At 42.4% G+C, this 21,070-nt stretch overlaps 1 protein-coding gene across 2 annotated transcripts in view; it reads right to left on the bottom strand.

Moving 5' to 3' along the window:
• Positions 1 to 19,677, bottom strand: part of OSBPL11 (oxysterol binding protein like 11) — a 39,736-nt gene extending 20,059 nt beyond the window's left edge. Inside the window, exons 1-5 of one of the 2 annotated variants that reach the window (XM_026798239.2) lie at positions 19,652 to 19,677; positions 3,737 to 3,805; positions 2,507 to 2,682; positions 1,637 to 1,716; positions 753 to 935 (exon numbers count right to left, since the gene is read on the bottom strand). In XM_026798239.2, coding sequence (XP_026654040.2) covers positions 753 to 935; positions 1,637 to 1,716; positions 2,507 to 2,682; positions 3,737 to 3,805; positions 19,652 to 19,662 — 519 coding nt within the window. In that variant the 5' untranslated portion in view covers positions 19,663 to 19,677. Of the gene's footprint in view, positions 1 to 752; positions 936 to 1,636; positions 1,717 to 2,506; positions 2,683 to 3,736; positions 3,806 to 18,960; positions 19,346 to 19,651 lie in introns of those variants that run through there. The other variant, XM_005495524.4, reaches the window with a different exon arrangement.
• Between the last annotated feature and the right edge of the window lie 1,393 nt (positions 19,678 to 21,070).

Below are 21,070 nucleotides of genomic sequence, written 5' to 3' on the forward strand. Positions count from 1 at the left end.
GAAATTTATCACACCACATTAATTACAGTTAACATTAAAATACTTAGTAACATCAATACCACCACTAAGTAACACAGGTTTGCAATGCATTATCTTTAGATAGGCAAGATCCACCCTGAATATATTCACAAATGAAAATCAACCAGTATCAGTCTGTTCTGTCAGTCAAGATTGAAAGGTAATTCTTTCTAGAATTTTCTCCCAGAATAGACTACACCTGAACATATGGTGAAAAAAAAAAAAAACAGGCATCTGAATTGCTCTCTGTTTAGTCACACCCATCCCTAGAAAATTTGTCTAAATGAATCAGCATACCAGAAAATGGTATTAGCATTTTGAAATATAAATCATGACCAACTTCTCCCTGGTCATAAGAGATACAAGCACAGCTAAGTCAGCTCTTCTATAGCATGACAAGGGAAGAAAAGTGTACAATTGTATCATAGTACGTGATGTTATATCCCATAAGGATATTCCCTTGTCACTTGTAGTGCTAGGACTTGCAAAGATGAGAACATGGTTCTACCTTCAACATCAGAATACTACTGCAGAGTACAGAAATCACCAAATATGCACCATGTACTTCTATAATTAGCCAGGACAAGTTATTTACCCTCACACAGTTGTGCAATAAGAGCTTAGGACATGCTACTGACAGTATATCCAACTAAGAACAGGAGGTTTCTCCACAACCTTGCAAATAACACCACAGCACTCTCAAACAACTGTAAGGAAATTTAAAGCATACAAACCTCTCTAACATCTACAAGGTGATCTGGCTGCATAATGGGAACTCTTTTTCCTGTTGGCAATCTGTGATGTCCAACATTGAAGAAGGAAACTGCATTTTGACTGGGTCTTCTCTGCACACCAGGAGAGTTGGCACTTCCTTGGGATGCAAGAGAGAAGCTGCGAGATTTCAGAGGAGGGTTGTTCTAGTGAATAAACAAGCATATTGAGAAACATTTACAATTAATCTTAATAATCAGCAAATGTTCTAACGTGAAAGATACAGCAGAACATTTATAATAATAAATGTTTAATTTTTTTATACAGTAAGGAAAGATGTCACAGCCCTAATAATGCATTAGTAGCAACTGCTAAATATTTTCCACTGTCTGCTTCTAGCTGCCCTCTTTTATAGTCTAATTAAGAACAATCTGTGAAACGAGATGGATCAGTAAGTATCACTTCTCTGACTTGAAAATGAGTCCTTGATCTGCAACAGCACCAGAAAATGACTCCTAATAGATCCTGCAGGGATAGAGTGGACATTTAGAAGAACGAAATTTCATTCAGAGCTATTAGTTCTACTTATCTCTTCCAACAAAATCAGCTGATTGTAACTTAAAAGCAAGATTTTATTCAGGTATCAGAACAGGTGTTACTCAGACAAAGTGTTCAGGACTTCTTTCTCAAACATGGGAATTCACCCTAAATTTATCTGTGGGCTGCTGAGTGTTTTTTAGAAAAAATAAAGTAAGGGGTTAAAAACAAAACAAACCAAAAAAAAAAAAAAAAAACAACAAAAAAAAAGGAACATTCCCAAAAAGGAAGGGCTTCAATAACACTGAAGTTGGATTTGCAATACTCCTACCACCAGGCAGATTTTTGCCCATGAGAGCCCCAGTCATACCTTTCCAATGGCCTCTGTGTGATGCTGGGTGCATATCTGTAGCCTGCTAACCCAGTGCTGCCGCTCTTTAGCATCTGTAGCTAATAACAGCAAACCAAAAGGATTCTGTTACATGAAGACATTTCAAAGTACGGGCAAAAAAACCTGCTTCATTCTTAAAAACCACAAGACTAACAGTGCAAAGTAATTTTAATCTAAAACTCATTTGCCTGTAATAACTATAATGTTAAGTTTAACATAAATAGTATATGCTTTCTTTTCTCTTTATGCTATTTTTAGTGTTATGAAACTAATTTTAAAACATCAACAAACCGCAACTACCCTCACAAATATTGTAATCTAACAACATGAAACATTTTCCTGCAATAAGAGTAAGGTACTCCAAATTAGAAAATAACAGCAAGTCCTCAAGGGAAGGAATACTCAAAGTTATTAGCCTAGATTTCTGCAGCCTACAAAATCAGAGAATGGGCTTTTATAATCACCATAAGGTGGCTCACAAGCTGAATAATTAGATTTTCTGTGAGCATCACCACAGTAATGCTGCCTACAATGATTCAGAAAACTTTGAATCAATACAACTTAAGGACAGCACATAGGAAGATTAAACCCCGTTCTACATATATGAAATCTTCTGAAGGTCATGAAACCCAAACATTATGGAGTTATCCATAAATACAGACCATTTCTAGCTAACAAATACAGACCATTTCTAGCTGAACAGTGGAATGGAAGTCTTGCACATGATTTTCATGGCAGCACTTTGCCAACCAGGCCCTCTCTCTTTGGCCCTGCAGCCAAGCAGCCCCAGGTGAGAGCCAGGACTGTCCCCTAGTGGAAGGATGCCCTGGCCAAGCATCCAGGTCCTACCTCTGAGTTTGTACTGCTCCCCGCTGGCTGCATTGACGGTGAAGGTGTGAGAGTCCTCATCACTGGGGGAGATGACAGCCCCAGCCAGCTGCAGGGTGCCTCTGGGCTTCAGGTGCCTAGACTGCTCATTCACAAAGTACTCCAGCAGGCCAGCATCATTGTTTAACACAAAATACCTGCAAGGACAGCAAAGCAAATACACTAAATAAAAACAGTTCCTTTTCCTTTTTTTTTTTTTTTTGTGCAGGTGGTGGTACTGGGAAAAGTCAATACTCTCATCACAAGTTTGCACAGATGAGATTGGGACTAAAAGACTTGCATCAGAAAAACCCTAAACCTGTGAATTATGTCCCCAAGATGGCAAAAAATTAATTTCTTGGCATTTTTTCTCTTATGGCACAGGGATTGCACAACAGAACAACATGCCCACAGAAGATCATTATCATAAGATTATAGGAATCAAAAATTATATGCTGAAGCATTAGGGCTTAATAAATCCTTAAACTATGTACATTAAAAGTAAAACAGCCCCAGATACAAAGGAGCTGAGATGTAAAACTATGAAACTGAAGCAATGTCAGATTTTTTTTTTTACTGGAACTGGACATTATGCTTCAACTTTCACTTGAGTTTAATGCTGAGCACATTGACATGAGTCACTCCATGCCAGGAGCAGCACAGGTGGCACAGTGTGGTACACTAAGGACTTGTCTTTCCAACATTAATTTGGTTGCACTGTGCTACTCTAGGAACAGCATGAAACCTGACCAGAGAATTTCACCTGACACAGAAAATCAAGTTATTCCAGGGGAGACAACATCCTCGGGAAAGAGAAAAGCCTGCTTGACTTAGAATTTACAGTAATGAAGTCTTATTTTTTTTAAGCAATAGCATTATTTGGCACAAAGGTGAAGACTCAGCAGAAAACATAAAGACAAGATTTTTTAATGGAAAAGGAGAAAAAACCTAATGCTTTTTACACATACAAACATAAGCCACTAAATGAGTTAACTGCTTTATATTGCCTATGCCTTTTTTATACTCATGCCTTAATACAAATATTATTCATCTACACATTAGCTTAATCTATATTGAGAAAAGCATAAGATTCTTGCATAAAGTTTGCGTACTAGAAAAAGGGAATTCTAAGTACTATTAAAAAAATCTGAAACCTGTTCATTTGGATGCTGCAGACACCACCATTACTAAAAAGTCCCATAAAAGACTTACCTATATTGCCAGCCAGTGACAAGGTTGGTGTATTTCATTAAGTAGCCACAAATATTTTCCATGTGATCACTATAAAAAGAGACAGGAAAGCAATCAGACAATGCCAAATGTATTTGAGATCCTCTGACCATCTTTATTCTCAGGAGATGAATTTTAATGTTCATTTTTAGAATGGCACTATCAATTTAATAGCTACACTTTAAAGATTTCCCAGCCTTGTTCCTAAAATAGTTTCTTACAACAATTTAACAAGTCTTACTGAATTCCAAATAATTTCAAACCATAATTAGCTGCACCAATTCAACAGGCACTTCTAGACACATTCTTACAAGTTTCAGGTAATTAAAGACTTTGTATCCATGCTGCTTCTGGCTCCTGCTCTCTCTTCACAACAGATTTTATACTTTTGGACTCCTAGACAAAATTAGCTTTCAGTAGTTTATTAACAGAGCCCTGGAGTGCAGCCACCAAGCTGAACAGTCTGCAGCTACTCCTACACCAGTGTGCTGTTATCAATCCCTTGTGTCCAGCACCCTGCCCCTGCACAGCCATGCTCCTGAGCAGATGTCCTACAGAACACAACATGCACGTGCAGCTCACATCAACACACTCTGAGACCTAAACCAGCAGCCAAAACATCTCCTTGGGCCTGACAGCAAAATCCAGCAGTTTCTCCTTCGAGCATTCGACTTGCAACATGTCGGATCTCAAGATCCCAGTCCTGAGATGCTGAGCCTCCGAGACCACCCTTGGGGGGTCTCGGGAGTCCTGGAATGTTGCCAGAAGTGTCTGGTAGCTGGACTTTAACCCTACACAGGAGACGACAAGGATGAGGGCTTCACCGGGTGAATGGTGAAGGGATTAGTTAATTAGAGGGTGAGAAACAGGGTTTAGGATTTATGTACAGGGGGGTTTAGAGGAGTAAGATGGAGGAATTGGGGCGTGCCCTGTCCTTCTTCTTCTTCCTCTTCTCCTCCATCTTCTTTGGCCACGGTGGCACCTTTGGATTGGTTATTACTGAGAGTACACCGAGTTATAAGAATAGATGGTATTGGGGAAAAATTATAAATATTGTATACGTAACAAGGGGTATAAAGATACGTGGCGGTCCAGGGGACGAGACAGTGTGCCCATGGCTGACTGCTGAGCAGATCTTTGTTCGGCTGAAAGAACATCTTTTAGATAAACAATTAATAAACATAAAAACCGAAAGAAGAACTGAAGCCTCTTCTCGTCCTTCGATACGCGGGCTGCCCCAAGGCCGCCCCGGGCCTTCCCAGGCCCCTCAAACAGCCGAGATAAACCGGACAGCAACACCCACCAAAAATGAGAGTCCACCAAAGGCACTTGGCATGGAGATATAATATCACTATAGGCAAAATACAGTTCCATTTCTGAAAATCAATTGCCCTAAATAAGGCTTACAAGTACCATGGCTACCAATTACTCAATTTAAGACCACAGTTTTAAGACCCACTTTATGCTGTATGTTCCCAAAAATCTAGAAATGCCACTTCAATGCCTTCACCCCATAGTAGGACATAACCCCACAGTGAAGAACACACTCTTGATAGACAACTCAGATCCAGCCTGAGAAAAAAGCTCCTATTAGTACAAAGAAGGATTGAAACAATGACCCAAATATCAGACACTATTTGCTTCTCCAAAATAAATTTGTTTCTAATCTTATTTAAATTTTCTGTAGGCTGCAGAAGGTTGAAGATTAAATGAAATTATTCAGAGTCCATTGGAGCAGCAGCAGTCTCTCTTAGTTGTTAAATGGATAAAGTAGCCCCATGTCAGCAAAAGGGGAAAAGTGGGGAAAACAGGACTGTGAGAGCCAAGGGATCATCTCCCTCAGTGGGTTTTGGTTGCAAAGATAACTGGACTAAGTACTGGGGTAAATTCTAAGTAACAGCTGAAGCTGCTGTCTATACCTCATTTATAGACAGCAGATTAATTAGAAATCTGACAGTTTGATAAATACAACATGTTACACTGTTTCATCTTGAAGGAAGCCATTTAGGGTGACACTAATGAAAACAGCCACAGAGTAAATCACTGCCATTCAGTGACATAACACAAGCCAAGAGATACAAGAATGTACATTTTTTGAAGAAAAAAACCAAGCTGCTGGTTTTAAATGTTACTTTTAAAAGCAAAAAATATGTGTCCTAGCTATTACAGCAGCAATCAGTATTGCAGTCATATCCTGCAATGGAGAGCAGCCAGCAGGACTATCTAGGAATTTAATTTCTAATAGCTCATTAAGTGGCACTACAGATAAAAATAAAACCAAGGAGAGCAGAGGGTGTTGTATATTTTAAATGTACAGAGAAGCTAAAGGAGACATAATCAAACTCATCCTCTGCAGACGCCTCCCATTTGTTATTATTGGCATACAAGGGAAGTACAGTTTAGACTTGCTCACTGTCTTCATTTAGCTGAAAATTATGAGATTGCATAGTCATAAAAATGCATGAGCTTGGGTTTTACTCATCTGAAAATTGTCCCTAGTCACAGCTAATTGTTCTTCAGCTCCAGTGAATGCAAGCTACACCCTTGCTTTGCAGTGACACACTGCACACAGACCTGCACATTCAGGGTACAGCCACTGCACCCCATTAGTAATGTGCATAAATCACAGGTACCTCTAAAGAAGCCAAGAAACATCAGAAAGGTAAGTTCAGACTGCAGTGAATGCAGTAGGACTATGTGTATGACCTATGGAAGTCCATTCATCTGACAAGAGTAAATTAAATAGCCTTTGATTAAAATAATTTGACCTCTGGGTTGGTTTTTTGGGTGTGACAGATAAAATAGCTGACTTTGTCATGCAGAAAAACACACTGCAGAAGGGAGTGCAGCTCTTCTGGTGGTGTAGTTCCACATCAAATTACCATCACATTTTCCCATCATCTGCATCTTCCTTTCCACTTGGATTTTCACTTTGACTGGACCCAAACATCTCCAAATGCCTCCTCTTCAATAATTTATATCTCTAACCTCATCAGTCCCAGAGGGCTCAGCTGCAAGGCTTTGAAAACACTGCCCCATGGAAGTCTGAGAAAGTGACTGGGAACTAATATTTCACCATTTGAACGAAGGCTTATTTTTAAATAAGTGAAAATTATATACACTGAAGAAATCTAAATCCACTCTGCAAACTGCAATTAACAAAAAAGTAAATTCTATAACTATACATAAATAGATGACAGAACTACAGTTAACCTCCTAATCTTCTGCATGTATGAATACAGAAAAATATTCTCAGTGTTATTTATGAACAAGGCCAGGGATTGTAACTAAAACATTTCTTCAAGAATTTTAAGGTTAGTGCCTCTACAGCAAGAGTTAAACCAAGATATTTGTTGTTCCTAAAGTAGTGATGTAAGGCAGTTAACATTAAAAAAAAAATACAAAAGCACACCCAACCCAAAGAAAACCCAGTAACATTTCACTAGTATGGAACTCACAGCCAAGTTCTGCAGAGCACTGCAGAATCCTTGTAAAATGGTAGACTTGAGAACAAGAGGTTGAGGTTCAAGCACAGGCTCTGCTCACAGATAACCACAGTTCATAAAATACGAGTAAGCCCCTACTGTTGTTTCATGGTAACAGTGCTGGCAAACCTGGCTCAAAGTCACCAGCCTACTTCAAAATTCCCAACATTTGGGTTTTTGACTTCTAGAAAACAGATTTCAAAAGTGAACTTGACATAAAACACTGAGCAACTTATGACTGACAGTGAGGGCTGGCTCTCTTGGGATCTTTGCTGATTTTCAGAATCCCTCTGCAGTCCCACTGCTGCCTGCATGCACGTACCTGTACCTATGGCTACGTGTGTCATTCCATAGCCAAGATGCTGCTGGTGCTATTTAAAATGCTCACCACAGTCTCAGATTGTCAGAGGAATAGCAACAGCTCAGCACCATGAGTCAACAATCCCTAAAGGGCCTAGTTCTGTTGAAATTCACATGTCCTGTCAAAGAAAGGAAATGTTGCAACAGACGGATCACAGTCTTAAGGACATGAAAAAAAAATTTTGCTGGACTACTTTACATGAGGGTATTATACAAATTACAATCCAGAAAAGAGGTACAGAACACATACTTTTCAGAACAGAACAACATACTTTTCAGTTCAGAACAACATCTGAACTCTAGCCCAGCAACATCTACCACCTCCCAAAATCTGGGGGCTTCTTCCCAAAGGCTGAACACCATTGAACTTGACTGTCCATTTATCACAATATTTTAGTTTATAAACACTGTGAGATGGACTGAGACTGTCCATTTAAGCAAATGACAGACATCTGTGAACAATTACACATCAGTTCATATTCTTCCCACAAAATTATCCCTCCCTTACATCAAAGATGTTTACCACAAGCCAGATTTCTACATATCTACATGCTACTAAAAAAAAAAGAATAGGAATAAAAGATTCACAAAGGATCACTGTTAGCTTATTTATCCTTCTCTGGTTTTACTTGTCCTTTCCTAAGTTGCAGCAGCTGTCAGTGCCTTGCAGGGTGGTCTCCTGTCCCAGGGAAGAGAGAAGACAGTGACAATCAGGCCAAATTCCCCTGCATCCTGTTTATGTGCAGCACCCGAGCTTTGGACGCAGATACAGAGGAACAGCAGTCCCACAATGACGTCTTTCAGGAGCTTCTGCCAAGACACCCAGGCTCACACCTGGGCCAACATTTTCTCTGAGAAGCAGCAGCAATTAAAAAAAATGCAAAAGGCTTTGTCAACCTTTTTCTATACCACTTACAGGAAGGTTTCCATGAAAGCCCCACAGAAAAAAAAAAACCTCGCAGTGGCACAAAAATCACACCCAACAGGAAAGCAGTTACAGAACAGTTCCAAGACTGCCCTTCAGATGATTTTGATTTTGCTGGGACCCAGACAGCACCACGTGGGATGCTTGGAGCAGCAGACCCAACAGCTGTCTGAAGAGCAAACACAGCGGCCAAAGGCTTCCCCACTGACGTGCGTAAGGCCTGACTTCAAGCAGCAGCTGAGTATGTGTGGATTTGCTGCCAGCAGGAAGAGTGGCCAGGACTCTGGAGCCCATCAAGATGTCAGGGAGGGCTCCTGAAGGGGGATCCAGCCTCCAGAAGATTTTGATCCAGCCTCCAGAGCTGCCACGACCACTGTTATGACAGTGCCTTTGGATCCCGGCCAAGGGAAGATGTTCCTTTCTACTGAGCTCACAGCAAGTTGCAAACCCCTGGTGAAAGAGTGTCTTCATATTAAAAGCTGGCAAAGCATTAAAAAAAAAGAAACAAGGCTTGTAACAGTGCAAACCAATGAGTGATTTCAATTATAGTTTGGGAAAAGTGACCATTTTCACTGAACTTGCTCATCTCTGTTTGCTCACAGGTTCACTGTTGGCAATGCCTTGCTTTTTCCTCACTGGGCACTGCAAAGTGCTTATCTACATTGCACTGATTTCCTTTTCCTTACACAGAGGGGTAGGCAGTGGAGAAGAGAAAGTGGAAAAAAATCCCAACAGCTATGTCAGCATTGAACACTTCAGGCATATCTTCTGCAACTGCAAGAAACCAGCACCAAGTTCAGCACACTCCAACTCCACAGCTCTGTGTTGCAGGAGCACGTTCCCCAGCAAACCCAAGGTAAGGCAGAAGCATCAATCAATTACCTCTGCTTTTCCAAACAGCCTTTGGAAGAAAGGAAAACCAACTATCCTTGCTGGGCAACTCACCAGCAGTGCTCTATGGTCAGCTGTGAAGTGGCAGCAAAGCTCCTGCTCTTCAGCTCATGTGTTTGACTACTCAATTAGAAATTTAGAAACCAAAAACAAGTGCAAGGAAAAGAGGTCCAACACCGTGACAAGAACATCAACAGCAGACCCTGAGGATACTTCAGAACACCACTTGGCTCCAAGTATGCAGAAATGCACACCTCCTCATTAGATATAAAAACTTCTCTCCACATGCCCTCCTGTAAATCCTTGGGAGCACAGACAAGCATTGGAAGAGCAGCACGGGGTTTCCACAAAGAAAAGGTGTGGCAGAGCCAAAATGAGCCACCAGCTGTCCTTGATTCCCATAATGCAGCCCAGCCTCCCTACCCTGGGGTGAGGGGCTCCTCCCCAGCCCCAACCCTTGCCCTCAACACAACACTTGTTCTGGCACCTCAAGCTCTATCAATACTACCTAACAGTTTTTTGGGTTTTTTAAAATCATCTTAACTAAATTTGTATTCCATTCTCCTCTTTTCAGCATTAATGGCATAGGTTAATACATACAAATCAAACTACTGTAACACTTTTGTGGTCCAGCAAGAAGAAGAAGAGAGACAATATTTAATTAATAAGTAGCAAAACTGTTCTCACATAACGACTATAAAACTGATTGTTGAGCTACTTTATAATTTACAGAGCTCTCTATCTCTCATAATACATCTGCCTAGAAAACATTGCAGTGACATTCAGCTCAGCAGTTTGTCTCACACACAGGTGAACACCCCAAGTCAGCAAGAACTCCACTTATGGACAATTTATTTGCGGATTTGCATCAGCAGAACAGAACTGAAGCTGCACCAAAGAGTCAGTAGCCAACCCAGCAGATTTTGCTGCAACAGTATCAGTGGAAAACAAACTGTAGGTTTAGCCAACATAATTTTAGAGCTGGAGCAGACAAAAAACAAGGACCTCAAAAGGTCTGAGCTCTCCCCTTAATGCCTCTGGAGAAGTTGCCTGCAGCTTTGCCACCATTTATGTTGCCAGTTTACATCAGCACACCATAATGCACAGTTTCATACATTACTGTTACCAAATCCAAAATTCTCACCAAATCTCGCTTCAGAAAGCTCAATCAGTCAAATTAAAACTGCTCTGCCCATTGAACAATGCTGATATAATATATACAAGGCAAACAGTGATGGGTGAGCACCTTTGCAGTTTTGGACAATGTGCTGCCCATGATACCTGGGAAAGCAGTGGATCCTGGTAAACACAGGGACTGGTGGAGCAAACCTCTGTATTTTCAGTTATTCTTTGGCACAGTCCAACGTGGTTCAGCTTACTACACCTTCCATCCCAAGGCATTCTGCTCTCTTCTAGTCTAGCAGTTCTTATCCTAAAAGAAATATGCAGATATGCCCTTGCAGTCTTGAGATTGAGTATTTGTGAGTATGTATTTTTAAAAGATTATATTAACAATTACAGACTGCCATTCTGGATTTTGCAGCAATAAAACTTTGAAATGGAAGGTAAATAGGATCAGCTACCTCAGATGAGCCTCTTGCTTTGCAATTATTTTTGAAATATTATTTGCAACATTTCAGGTTAAATACTGAGGATAATAATTGTTATTACCTTTCAAGTAAATAAGAACACACTTAAATAACCTATTGTCAATTGATGTTATCTAAATATTCATCAATACAAGCAAAAGCCTGTGTGGACTACCAGACTCAAGAAGGAATGGTCAGTAGTTTAAAGTCTAGCTGGCAAACAATTAAAAGCAACACTGAATGACATCTTCTAACTCTGAAGCTCTGAGCAGGAGAATGAGAGATTGCCCAGAGGCCCATCTCAACCCAAATTATTCCATAAATCTCGAACACAGAGAAATTAAGCAAAAATACTCTTACATTAAAACTGAGGTGTAAGACACCAGGAAGATTTAAACTGTAAATAAGAAAGCATACACATTAACCACCTATGACTATCACCATATATAAAGAAACAAGGGTTACTTTATTGTTTGGTGCTTGAAGGGAAGGGTGATTCCCACACAAGGAATTATTCCAAAGTGCTCCTTTTCATGGTGCAATGAGTAGGAGGTACTATGCATTTGGCACTCAAGCTCTAATAATGAGTTCCCTCGTGGTTTTCTTGTGCTTGCTATGGACATTTATGAAGGACTTGAGCACTGAACAGTAAGAGGACAAAAATATTATAATTCCATTTGGATATAGGGAACTGAAGCACAATGAATTTTCTGCCTAATTTTGAGATAGATGCAGTCCAATTTTTATTTTATTCATACATTCAAATCATGGGTTCTGCTGATTTCAGCTGCAACTGTGACCCTGCAAAAGTTTTGCAAAATCAGAGCAAACTGTTCCAAAAACAGTCCTCCAAGAAAAAGGGGAACACAGTTAGTGATCACCAGGGAAAACCAGTTTGAATAATATATGACTATTACCACAAAGGAAGTCAGAGCCAGGGTCAGAAACCAGCTCCTTTATGCAGCATGCTGCAGTTCTGCCCAGCTGATCTCTTGCTTTCTGATACAACAATGTGCAATGAAAGTAACCAACTTTCTCAGGGCAAAACAGGCTCTTTGGGAAACTAATTTGACAATATCTAAATATTAACCAAGACTTCAAAGATTTCCAGCCTCCTTGAAAACTCTGGAATTCACAACTGAAAGCAAAAAGGGAAAAATGCTTACCAGAGTAGGTAAAAAAAAAAAAGCTCCAGAGTAGGCTGTCAAACACAAGATTGGCAGCTTAACACACACAAAGGAGCAGCATTTCTCCTACCCAGCTTCAGCCTGCCCTCCCCTCCCATTTCAGCATTAACACACACAGGAGAGAAAATGTGAAAAGGTACAAGCTTTGAAAGCACCCTAAGCAGAAAGTTGTCTGGCAGCACTGCCAGGGGACAGCCAGACCCCACAAGAATTCACCAGGGCTGGCAGGTGATCAGAGGGCACGTCAAGGCAAGGTGTGTGAGCAAACAGGGCTCACTGCACTTGTGCCTTGATTTTCACAGAACGATGAGTACAGCTCAGGAACCTTCCCAGGGTAAGGTAACAGCAGCAGCTGCTGCTTTCTGCCTCTGCATTAAGCAATGTGATCAGGTCATGCACATGCAGTTTGTTTTCCTTCTTCTCTCTGGGGAGAGAATGCGTGTGGCACAGCAGGATGTTAATGTTGTACTGAGCTTAATTACCTGGCTGCTACATAATTACATTAGAAAAGGCGAAGTTGAAAAATACTCTTTGCACTTAGTGAAAGATAGATATTTGTAACAGCCATTAATCCCTGCAGAAATCTATTCCATGGACAGCACAAATGAGTTGGTATTTAGACACTACACAAAAATTGGTGCTTCTTCATTTTAGCTTAATTTGAACTCCAAGTGAACATCCCACTATGAACATAAGCACACTGGATGCCAGAACCAACTCCCACATGTGACACCCCTGTCTGCCCAACATGGAGAGGCTCTGAGAAGTAAGAAAGGGACTCTTGATAGTCACACACTGAGGAGCCACAGGGCTGGAGAAGGAACCCCAGACCTTGTCACCTGTCAGGAGTTGGGCTCACATCCCCTACCAGAACATCAGTCAACATGAAGCTGCCTAAATTACCCAAACTTGTTTCCCCAACTGTATCCACTGACTACCCCTCACACCAAGATTTGCTTCTCTGAATTTATGACACATCTGCTCCAACACCAATTATCCAAGTTTAAATACATGTGTGAACATGAAGGGCTCACCTGCCTTTGGAGAAGTGCCTGGGGCTTTAGCAACTGTAAAATCAGTTTGGTAAAAGATGACCTTAATATTTTAATAACACAGAATGCATCCTGAGATGGATGTAACTGGCTGATCATTTTAAATATGAGCTTCTTGTCTATTCTAATGAGCAAATTATGTGAAGTGCAGAATTTCTAAATTAGTGTTAGGAGCACGATATACTCTTTAAGCAAAGAGTCAAATGAGGATAAAGAAATTCAGGCACCAGGTTTTTCAGCCAGCTCCCTCCAGCATATCAAACAAATGTGACAGCACTCCTAATCTGAGTTTTAGTAATAAAAGGAACATACGAAATTGCAGAAATAAAGTCTGAATTTCACAGCAACCACTTGAGAAAATCATCTCTTCAGCACTCCAAACCACACCTCAAAGGACCAGCAACAAAGTGAACAGCATGGGCTTTCTGAAGCTCCTGCAGCACTGAGGTATCTCCACACATCACCAGAAACAAGGAAGGTCAGGACTCACTTTGACACAGGCACCAGAGCCACCAGCCAAGCCAAAAGATGCCACTACAAACATCACCTCCCTTGGGAGGTGGCACCCCAATGTGACAATGCCAGCAGGTTCTTACAACAGTGGGATCCTGAGGAAGTGAGCTGCAAGAGCAGGGGAAAATCAAAACAGGAGCAGGCCTTGCCAGGCCTCCCATCTGAGAGTGACACCACAAAATTACAGCCTCTGTCCCTCTGCAGCTGTGCACCACAAAGAAGGGAGTTACAGTAATTGATTCCAGCAAATATACACAAACTCCACCTATAATCTCAAAGAATTTTGTTTCAAGCAGTGGAAAAATAAAACCAGAACAAGGGAGATGGGTAATAAAAAGGAAGCACTTGGGGTACCAGTGTTAGAGAGAACTGTCCTGGGATGACACCAACATTTTCATGAAGATTTGGGACATTTCTTCTACTTAGCAAGCAACAGGGAGCATAGCCTAAATTCTGGCCTGCTCTCAATGGTGTGTGTGATTAGGTCAGCACACAGCACCCTCCTGCAGCCTAAGCAAGGACTTGATTCCCAGACAAGAACAGAGAACCAGCAAGGGAGAGGTTTGCAAATGTTGTTGAACACTGAGCTGCCATCACCTCCTGTATCTGCTTCTGCCAAGCTGGTTCCAGCTTTAAAGACCAAGCAGATGAAATTTATCCTCCCAAGATCAAAACTTCTTGAACAAGAAACACAGAGAAACTAGGAACACTCAGTACATCTCCCTGCAACGAAGACAGACATTGGGACACCCCCAACACAAGGATCAGTACTGTATCAGTTTCAAGACACTTTTCCCTTTATTATTACTAATTAGATCATTTTTGCAAGATAGCACAAATGAGAATCAATGCTTCCCCAGCCTAGCTCAGTTTCACATGCTTTGCTTCTACGTGTTTGAAGTGCAAAGCCTTGTTAGTCATCCTCAACAGCAACTGGGATCAAACTTAGAAAAATGAGCATTGCCTTTAAAACACATTTCCTACTGGATGATTTTATTAAAAAGTGTTCATGATCCTCTCAAAATGCAGAATTAAAATATATTCACTTGTTTCAGTTACCAGTTCTTCTGCTACATTGTCACATGCTGGCCAGCTCAAGCAGAAGACTGAATTAAGGTCAGTAACTGTTTACTCCCCTTTTTTAGGATTTATGAAGAGATTTGCATTGTGTCAACTGAAAAAGCTCTAAAACCCACAAAAAAAGACAGGCAACCATTTCACTTGTTAAAAATTTGTTATCCATTTGCATCCAAAAAACATTTAGTGTTACCCTTTGGCAAAAGTCTCTCTGCTCCTTTTCTCAGCCTCCTACTCCAGCCACACAGAGTAATTCTGCAAGAGAATCTGTCTAACTTAATAAATTAATTAATGACAAGCAGAAGCCACCCAGCATGACGAATCCTCTTACCAGCCATTATCACACCTAGCAAGAAAAAAAAAAAAAAAGTAAAAAAAATACTATTAGTCTAGGAAATTTACTCCTTGAAGCTACTTTCATCCAAATGGTTTTCTAAGCTAACTGACAATTGTAAATAACCCTGCAGCACTCAGGCAAACTCTCAGGAACAACTAAAAAAAGGCAACTCGCTTCCTTAAACAAAGAGCAAAAGACACAATCTGCAGCATTTTATAACTATACATGGCTAAATCCATAGCAAACAGATGCTAAAACCATTTGAAAAATAAGGAACAGAGACAGCTATCTAGAAAATACAAGCAGAAGTGAAAAAAGCAAATAGGTTTTGAAATATAACTTGTAAGCTTCAAAATCAGTACTCATTTGGGAAATTCATAAAATTTTACCTGTATTTCTAATGGCAGGGGAAGAAATGCTGGGAATACTTTTAATAGAAGAATTGATCTACATATTTGAGAGCAGAACCACTAAGAAAAGCATAAGAGGACAGCACATTATCATGTCTCCAACTGGGAAAGACAATCTTGTTTCTCTAGTCAACTACAGTGCTTTGAACATTTCATTTTGTAGATAAATAAGAGCATGTGATTGCCACTCACTTCTCTCAAAATTATCTGAAAGCCCCTCAAGCCAGGCTGACAGGACAGGTTACACTTGTCTGGCACATGTTCTGATCAGCTCTCCATTCATCCAGCTCACAGAAGATTCTGCATTCTGCTTGTGAAATTTTTATGTTATTTGAATGACTACAAATCACATGTTGCAGAAGTACCAGCCCAACCTGCCTCCTTTCCCTCACTGCTTTGAAAGCACTCTTGTTCATTGAACCCAGAGCAAGGCAAAACCAAATGAACATGGTCATAAGGTAAGGCAGAACTGCTGAGTGCAAGGAATTCTGTGGGTGAGGCTGTACTTACTTCACAGCTTGGTTACTGCTGAAAATACAGAAAATACTATCATCCTAAACTACTTTATCAAGTAATCTTAAAATAATCTGAAGATATTCAGAAGTCTTACCTCCTGGTAATTGTTTCTCTAAATGAAGACAGTGTTAAAGAATTTAGTGTGTAGCAGAGCCTCTGAGGCTCTCTTTATCTACTGAAATGCAAGTTTACACTCAGGCTGTTCCTGCCCCAGTCAGGAAAATGAAGCCAATGGTTGGTTGTTCTCAGACACACTCTGACCTAATCATATATTCACAAGAAAACAAGATCACTTCCTGTCAGATGGCTGAAAGAGCAGTTTCTCAAGAACTCTTAACTTCTACTAAGTAAATTAAAAATAAAAAAATCATCTTCCTATCCTCAGCAGAAACCAATCCCTTAAAAATTTCAGAAGAGCCACTGCTATGCTGGCTGCCCAAACTCACCAATGCACAGGCTACAAGCATGAAGTCTGACAGGAGATTCAGCTCCATCTCCACATCATCTGAAGTGTCTGGCAGCCTCTCGTTGTCACTTCTCCACTATGATAAATATCTGATCTAACTCTACCACAGCTATTTAAAAATCTCCCTATTATTCCCTTACAAAAATATAAAGTCAGACTTCCTGCTTAATTTGCTTTTTATTTTCTAGATGCTCAATTTATGCCAAGTATACGTGACCATGCACCCCTCTGAGAAATTCAGTTTTCATTATTTCAGGTTCCAGCAGTCTTGGAGGTTTATTTTTTATCCATAGTCTCAATTTCCCACTTGGAGCACCAAAGTACCAAGTACCTGTTGTCCCACTGTCTGACAACTCTGGTACAGCTGTTTTGGTCAGCTGCTTCACCAAACAGTGAGCTAAACTTCTGCACCAGATGTGGGCTGTGGAGAGCAAGTACCCCATGGTCCTACTCCCGCCAATCTATGAGACCACACATGGCACAAACTCTGTGCTAGGAAAGTCAAAATACCAAACTTCCACCAAAAGTTCCCAGAAAATCTGCTATATGTTAGACACTGATTTATCACTGGGGGGTTTGTCTTTTATCAAATACATTTTAGCACAAAAGTAATTCATAAAGTGAAAACTAAGCTACAGCATCTGGTTAAGGAGGGCTTTCTAGGAGACAGGGGGGAAAGGTGATATTTTGAGGGTAATTAGATAGAGAGACAAATGTAGGAGTAAATAATTGATCCCAAACACAGCAGAGATTAACAGTCAGGTATCTCAAGTGTCCACAGTAATAGAATTAGTACACTAAATTTCTCCAAATTATTTAGAATGAAAAAAATAAACTGCACTAAAGTTTTACAGCAAATTAAACCAGATATTGATAGCTACAAGGAAAAGAAGGACAGCTCCCACTTAGAGCTGTCAAGCTGTGAAAATGGCTAATACTTGGGGTCAGTTCAATTTTTGCCATACAAGCTGTAGCACTGAAGGAAGAAACAAAGCAATTGAATGGATAATTTTATAAAGTGGAATTTCACTGGACAGCACTGACCAGTGACCACCATCACAAACACTAGTATAGCTAAAAAGTATAGCTAAAAAGACATCCAGGCAAATCAGGCATCTCCTCCCTTCCACTGCCTCCAATTCCACATAAAAATATAAAATATTTCCATTGTGATTGCATAAACTAACTCCTGTGTCTCATAGTGTGTGCTTGGTTATAGTAACAGCAATTTTCATTAGAAAATTCAGTTCTACTTGAACCCAGACTTTAAAAAGCAACTGGAAAAAACGTGGTTAAAACAGCCAATAGCTACATCTGATAATTAGCTTTCCCGACTTAACAGCCTGAAATATTCACCCTGAAATCACCACTTCTCTTTCCGGCACTAGTCACCAGAAGAGTGAAATACTCATGACCCAGATTCTCAGCAATGACCGCGCTGTTCCCAAAGCTCCGGGCGCTCGGTGCCTGCCCATCCCGGCCCTGGGTGCCCGTGTCCCGGGGTCATCCCGGTCCCTCGGTCCGGCTGCAGCACGCTCCGGCTCTGCGGTCCCCACACGCAGCAAACAGCGAGCCAGTCCATCTGGGCTGGCAGATGACGGCTCTGGAGAGTCTCCATTTGAAGGAGAAGTGTGCAAACTTCACACAACAGCAGCATTTTCAACAGCAACATGGCAGAACTCCAGCCAAGGCGGAGAGAGCCGGGAACCTCGCGGTGATGCTGTGGAGCCCGCTACCAGCGTGTGAGGGGGAAATGTGTTCAAACAGAAAGCACAGCAGGAAAAAAGCATATGGAAGCCCTCAAGTCTCCCGAACACACAGGCAAATAATTCAAACTAATGCCGTGAGCTCAGCTTCTCCGGCTTTCCCTGCTCCCTTCTGCTGACTTGCTGAACCTGAGTAATCACTCTGATTTATGCTAAGCAACGCTGTTCTTAAAACAAGTTAGATAAGAATGAAACTCCGTGCACACTCAGTTTTGCTACCAGCAACTAACAGAAAGCATTAATAAAAAAAAATTAATGATTGCCATTAAGTTCTTTAAAAACACCCAAAACTCGCCACAAAGTTTGGCGTTTTTTGGAAAAGCTGGGAAGGGGTGAAGCGCCTCCAGCAACTTTAAACAGGTCTCCACGTTCTGCGAGGAGAAAAGAGGCTCTGAAAGGCAGGAGCAAAGGCACATCATCTCCCGGCAGCTCCGTGCTGACGGAGAGCGGGAGCCGCCCGCCCGTGGGCACCCCAGCGATGGTGGGCACAGGGACCGAGGGAACCGCGTCCCCCGTGCCGCGCCCCGGCGGTGCCGGGGGGGTTCCATTGCTGTCGCAGCCGGGGCAGCCACGCCGCCCACCCGCGCTGGGCAGCTCCGGGCCCGCCGCCCCTCACCGCGCCTCACGCCCACCTGTACTGCCAGCCCTTGTTGCCGCCGCGGCCGCCGCCGCTCCTGCCGCCGCCGCCGCTGCCGCTGCTCTGCCCCGCCGCCGCCGGCAGCGGCTCCGTCTTGCCCTCGCCCTCCGGCCCCTTCATGGCCGCTGCCGGGTCCGCGCCCTGCATGGCAACGCGGCTGCCGCCCCTCAGCGGCGCCCCCGGCCCCGGCGCACGGAGCGAGCCCGCCCCATGCGGGCTGCGATGGCGGCGGCCGCCGGCACCCCCACGCCCCGCTCGGCTGGGCCGGGCTGGCCGCGCTGGGCTGGCCGGGCTCCCGCACGGCCGCGCCGGGATGGGCGATCCCGCCCTCCCGCTCCCTCACCCGGCCCGGCCCCGCCGCCCCTTCCGGGTCAGCGCCGCCGCCATCTTTAGTGCGGGCAGCGCTCGCACACCCTCGGAGCCGACTGAAATTCGCGTGTGACGCCAAAAAGGAGAGATTTCCTCAAAGCGTTAATAATTGATCAGGCTGTCAGCGCTCCGGGAGGACTCCCGTTAACAGGTTACGGAGTAACAATAAAATTGTGGCGGGTTAAGGGTCAAGGATTGACGTTGATAATATCTGACCGCAGAAGCGTGTTCAAAGCAGTACACGAATTCAGAGCAACATACTAACAAGCTCTAACCGCTCACAAAAGTTAGGTTGAGAAAATCATATAGGTTCTTACCTTATAGGCATCCCTGAGGGGGCGAAAGCAGGTTCACCCACCGACTCATCCCAGAAGTCACAATGGAGTCTTCCCTAACTTCTCTCCATTTCTTAACTTACATACGTCCATATTCTTCTCTTTATATTCCTACCTTATATAACATTTACACTATTTCTTCACATTCAGGTGGAGCACGAGTGACTTAAGTCATACATCTCTCTGACGGGTGCTCACACCTCTGGGTGGGTATCACAATAGTACCAGCGACGGAGATTCATTTCAGTACAAGGAGAGAGATTTTACCACAGATGCTGATTCAACAATGGCACATCTTCCTTTTTCTGCCTTGGTTCTCAGCTTCTGTGTGGATTATCAGCTAGAAAGTACCACCGAGTTCCCTCCTCTGCTAGGGTTTTGCCCGATCCTGGCTGCCGTGTCTCCAGCACCCTCCACCCTCTGCTTAGTCCTCCTTAGATAGTGTGTGGGAGGTCGGGGATGCTCACCACATTCCATCCAAGGAGCAGCAACCACATTTTCCGCTATAAATTCCATATAGTTATCTTCTTACCTCCAGTCATCTTCCCACTTAGGGGCTACGGGAACACTCCCTGCAAAATAAGAGTGGGCTGAGTGAGGGATCCAAGCTGTGCCATACACAAGAAGGGATGTGACCGCCGGGATCCTGCTTGAGACCCACAGAGCAGGGTTAAACCCAGCACTTCATGCACTGAGCAATGCCACGACACATCCTCGAGAGAAAACACATTTTTTCCCTCCTTTTCTTCCTCCAATTACTGCATTTTTTTTTTCATGGAATGCCAGTATGTCTAACTGGGAGAGCTTGGTCTGGCTCTGTGAAATCTTTCAGGCCAGTCATGGCTTTTGGTCAATTACAGCCTCGCTGACTGCATTATTTTTTAAAATCAGGGTCAGAGGATCCTCATTCTGACTTTAATTAATCTGCATATGAAGAAGAGGAAGGCAGAACCAGACATGACTGTGGTTAGTGAGACTAATCCTCATCTCACCCAAACTCCCTCCTCCACTCTCCAGCTCTTACTATACACTTGCAATACTGTAAACAACTGTGTTGCAAAAGATGCTAAAAATTCCCAGTGTGAGAATCATACATAGAAGCAAAAATTTAAAGGAGAACATTTTTCAGACAAATAGTTTATTTACTTATAGCACCCCTCTGGTAGCAGCTTTTTAGCCCATGAAAGCTGCCTTGGCCTTCCTACCTCCTACCACTACATTTCAGCTTTCCCAGTGACATTTTGAATGTCTTTGGCCAGCAAATGATGACGGCCCACTATGAGCACTGTGTCTTTAAAATATATTTATAAACTTTAATCTGGTTCTAAATTACCACATATCCCTCTCTGCCAAGCACATACACAGTCTCCTCCAGCAGACCCATGCGGACTGCCTGTTGCA

This window comes from Zonotrichia albicollis, chromosome 10 (assembly GCF_047830755.1).
Source record: "Zonotrichia albicollis isolate bZonAlb1 chromosome 10, bZonAlb1.hap1, whole genome shotgun sequence".
NCBI classification, from domain to species: Eukaryota; Metazoa; Chordata; class Aves; order Passeriformes; family Passerellidae; genus Zonotrichia; species Zonotrichia albicollis.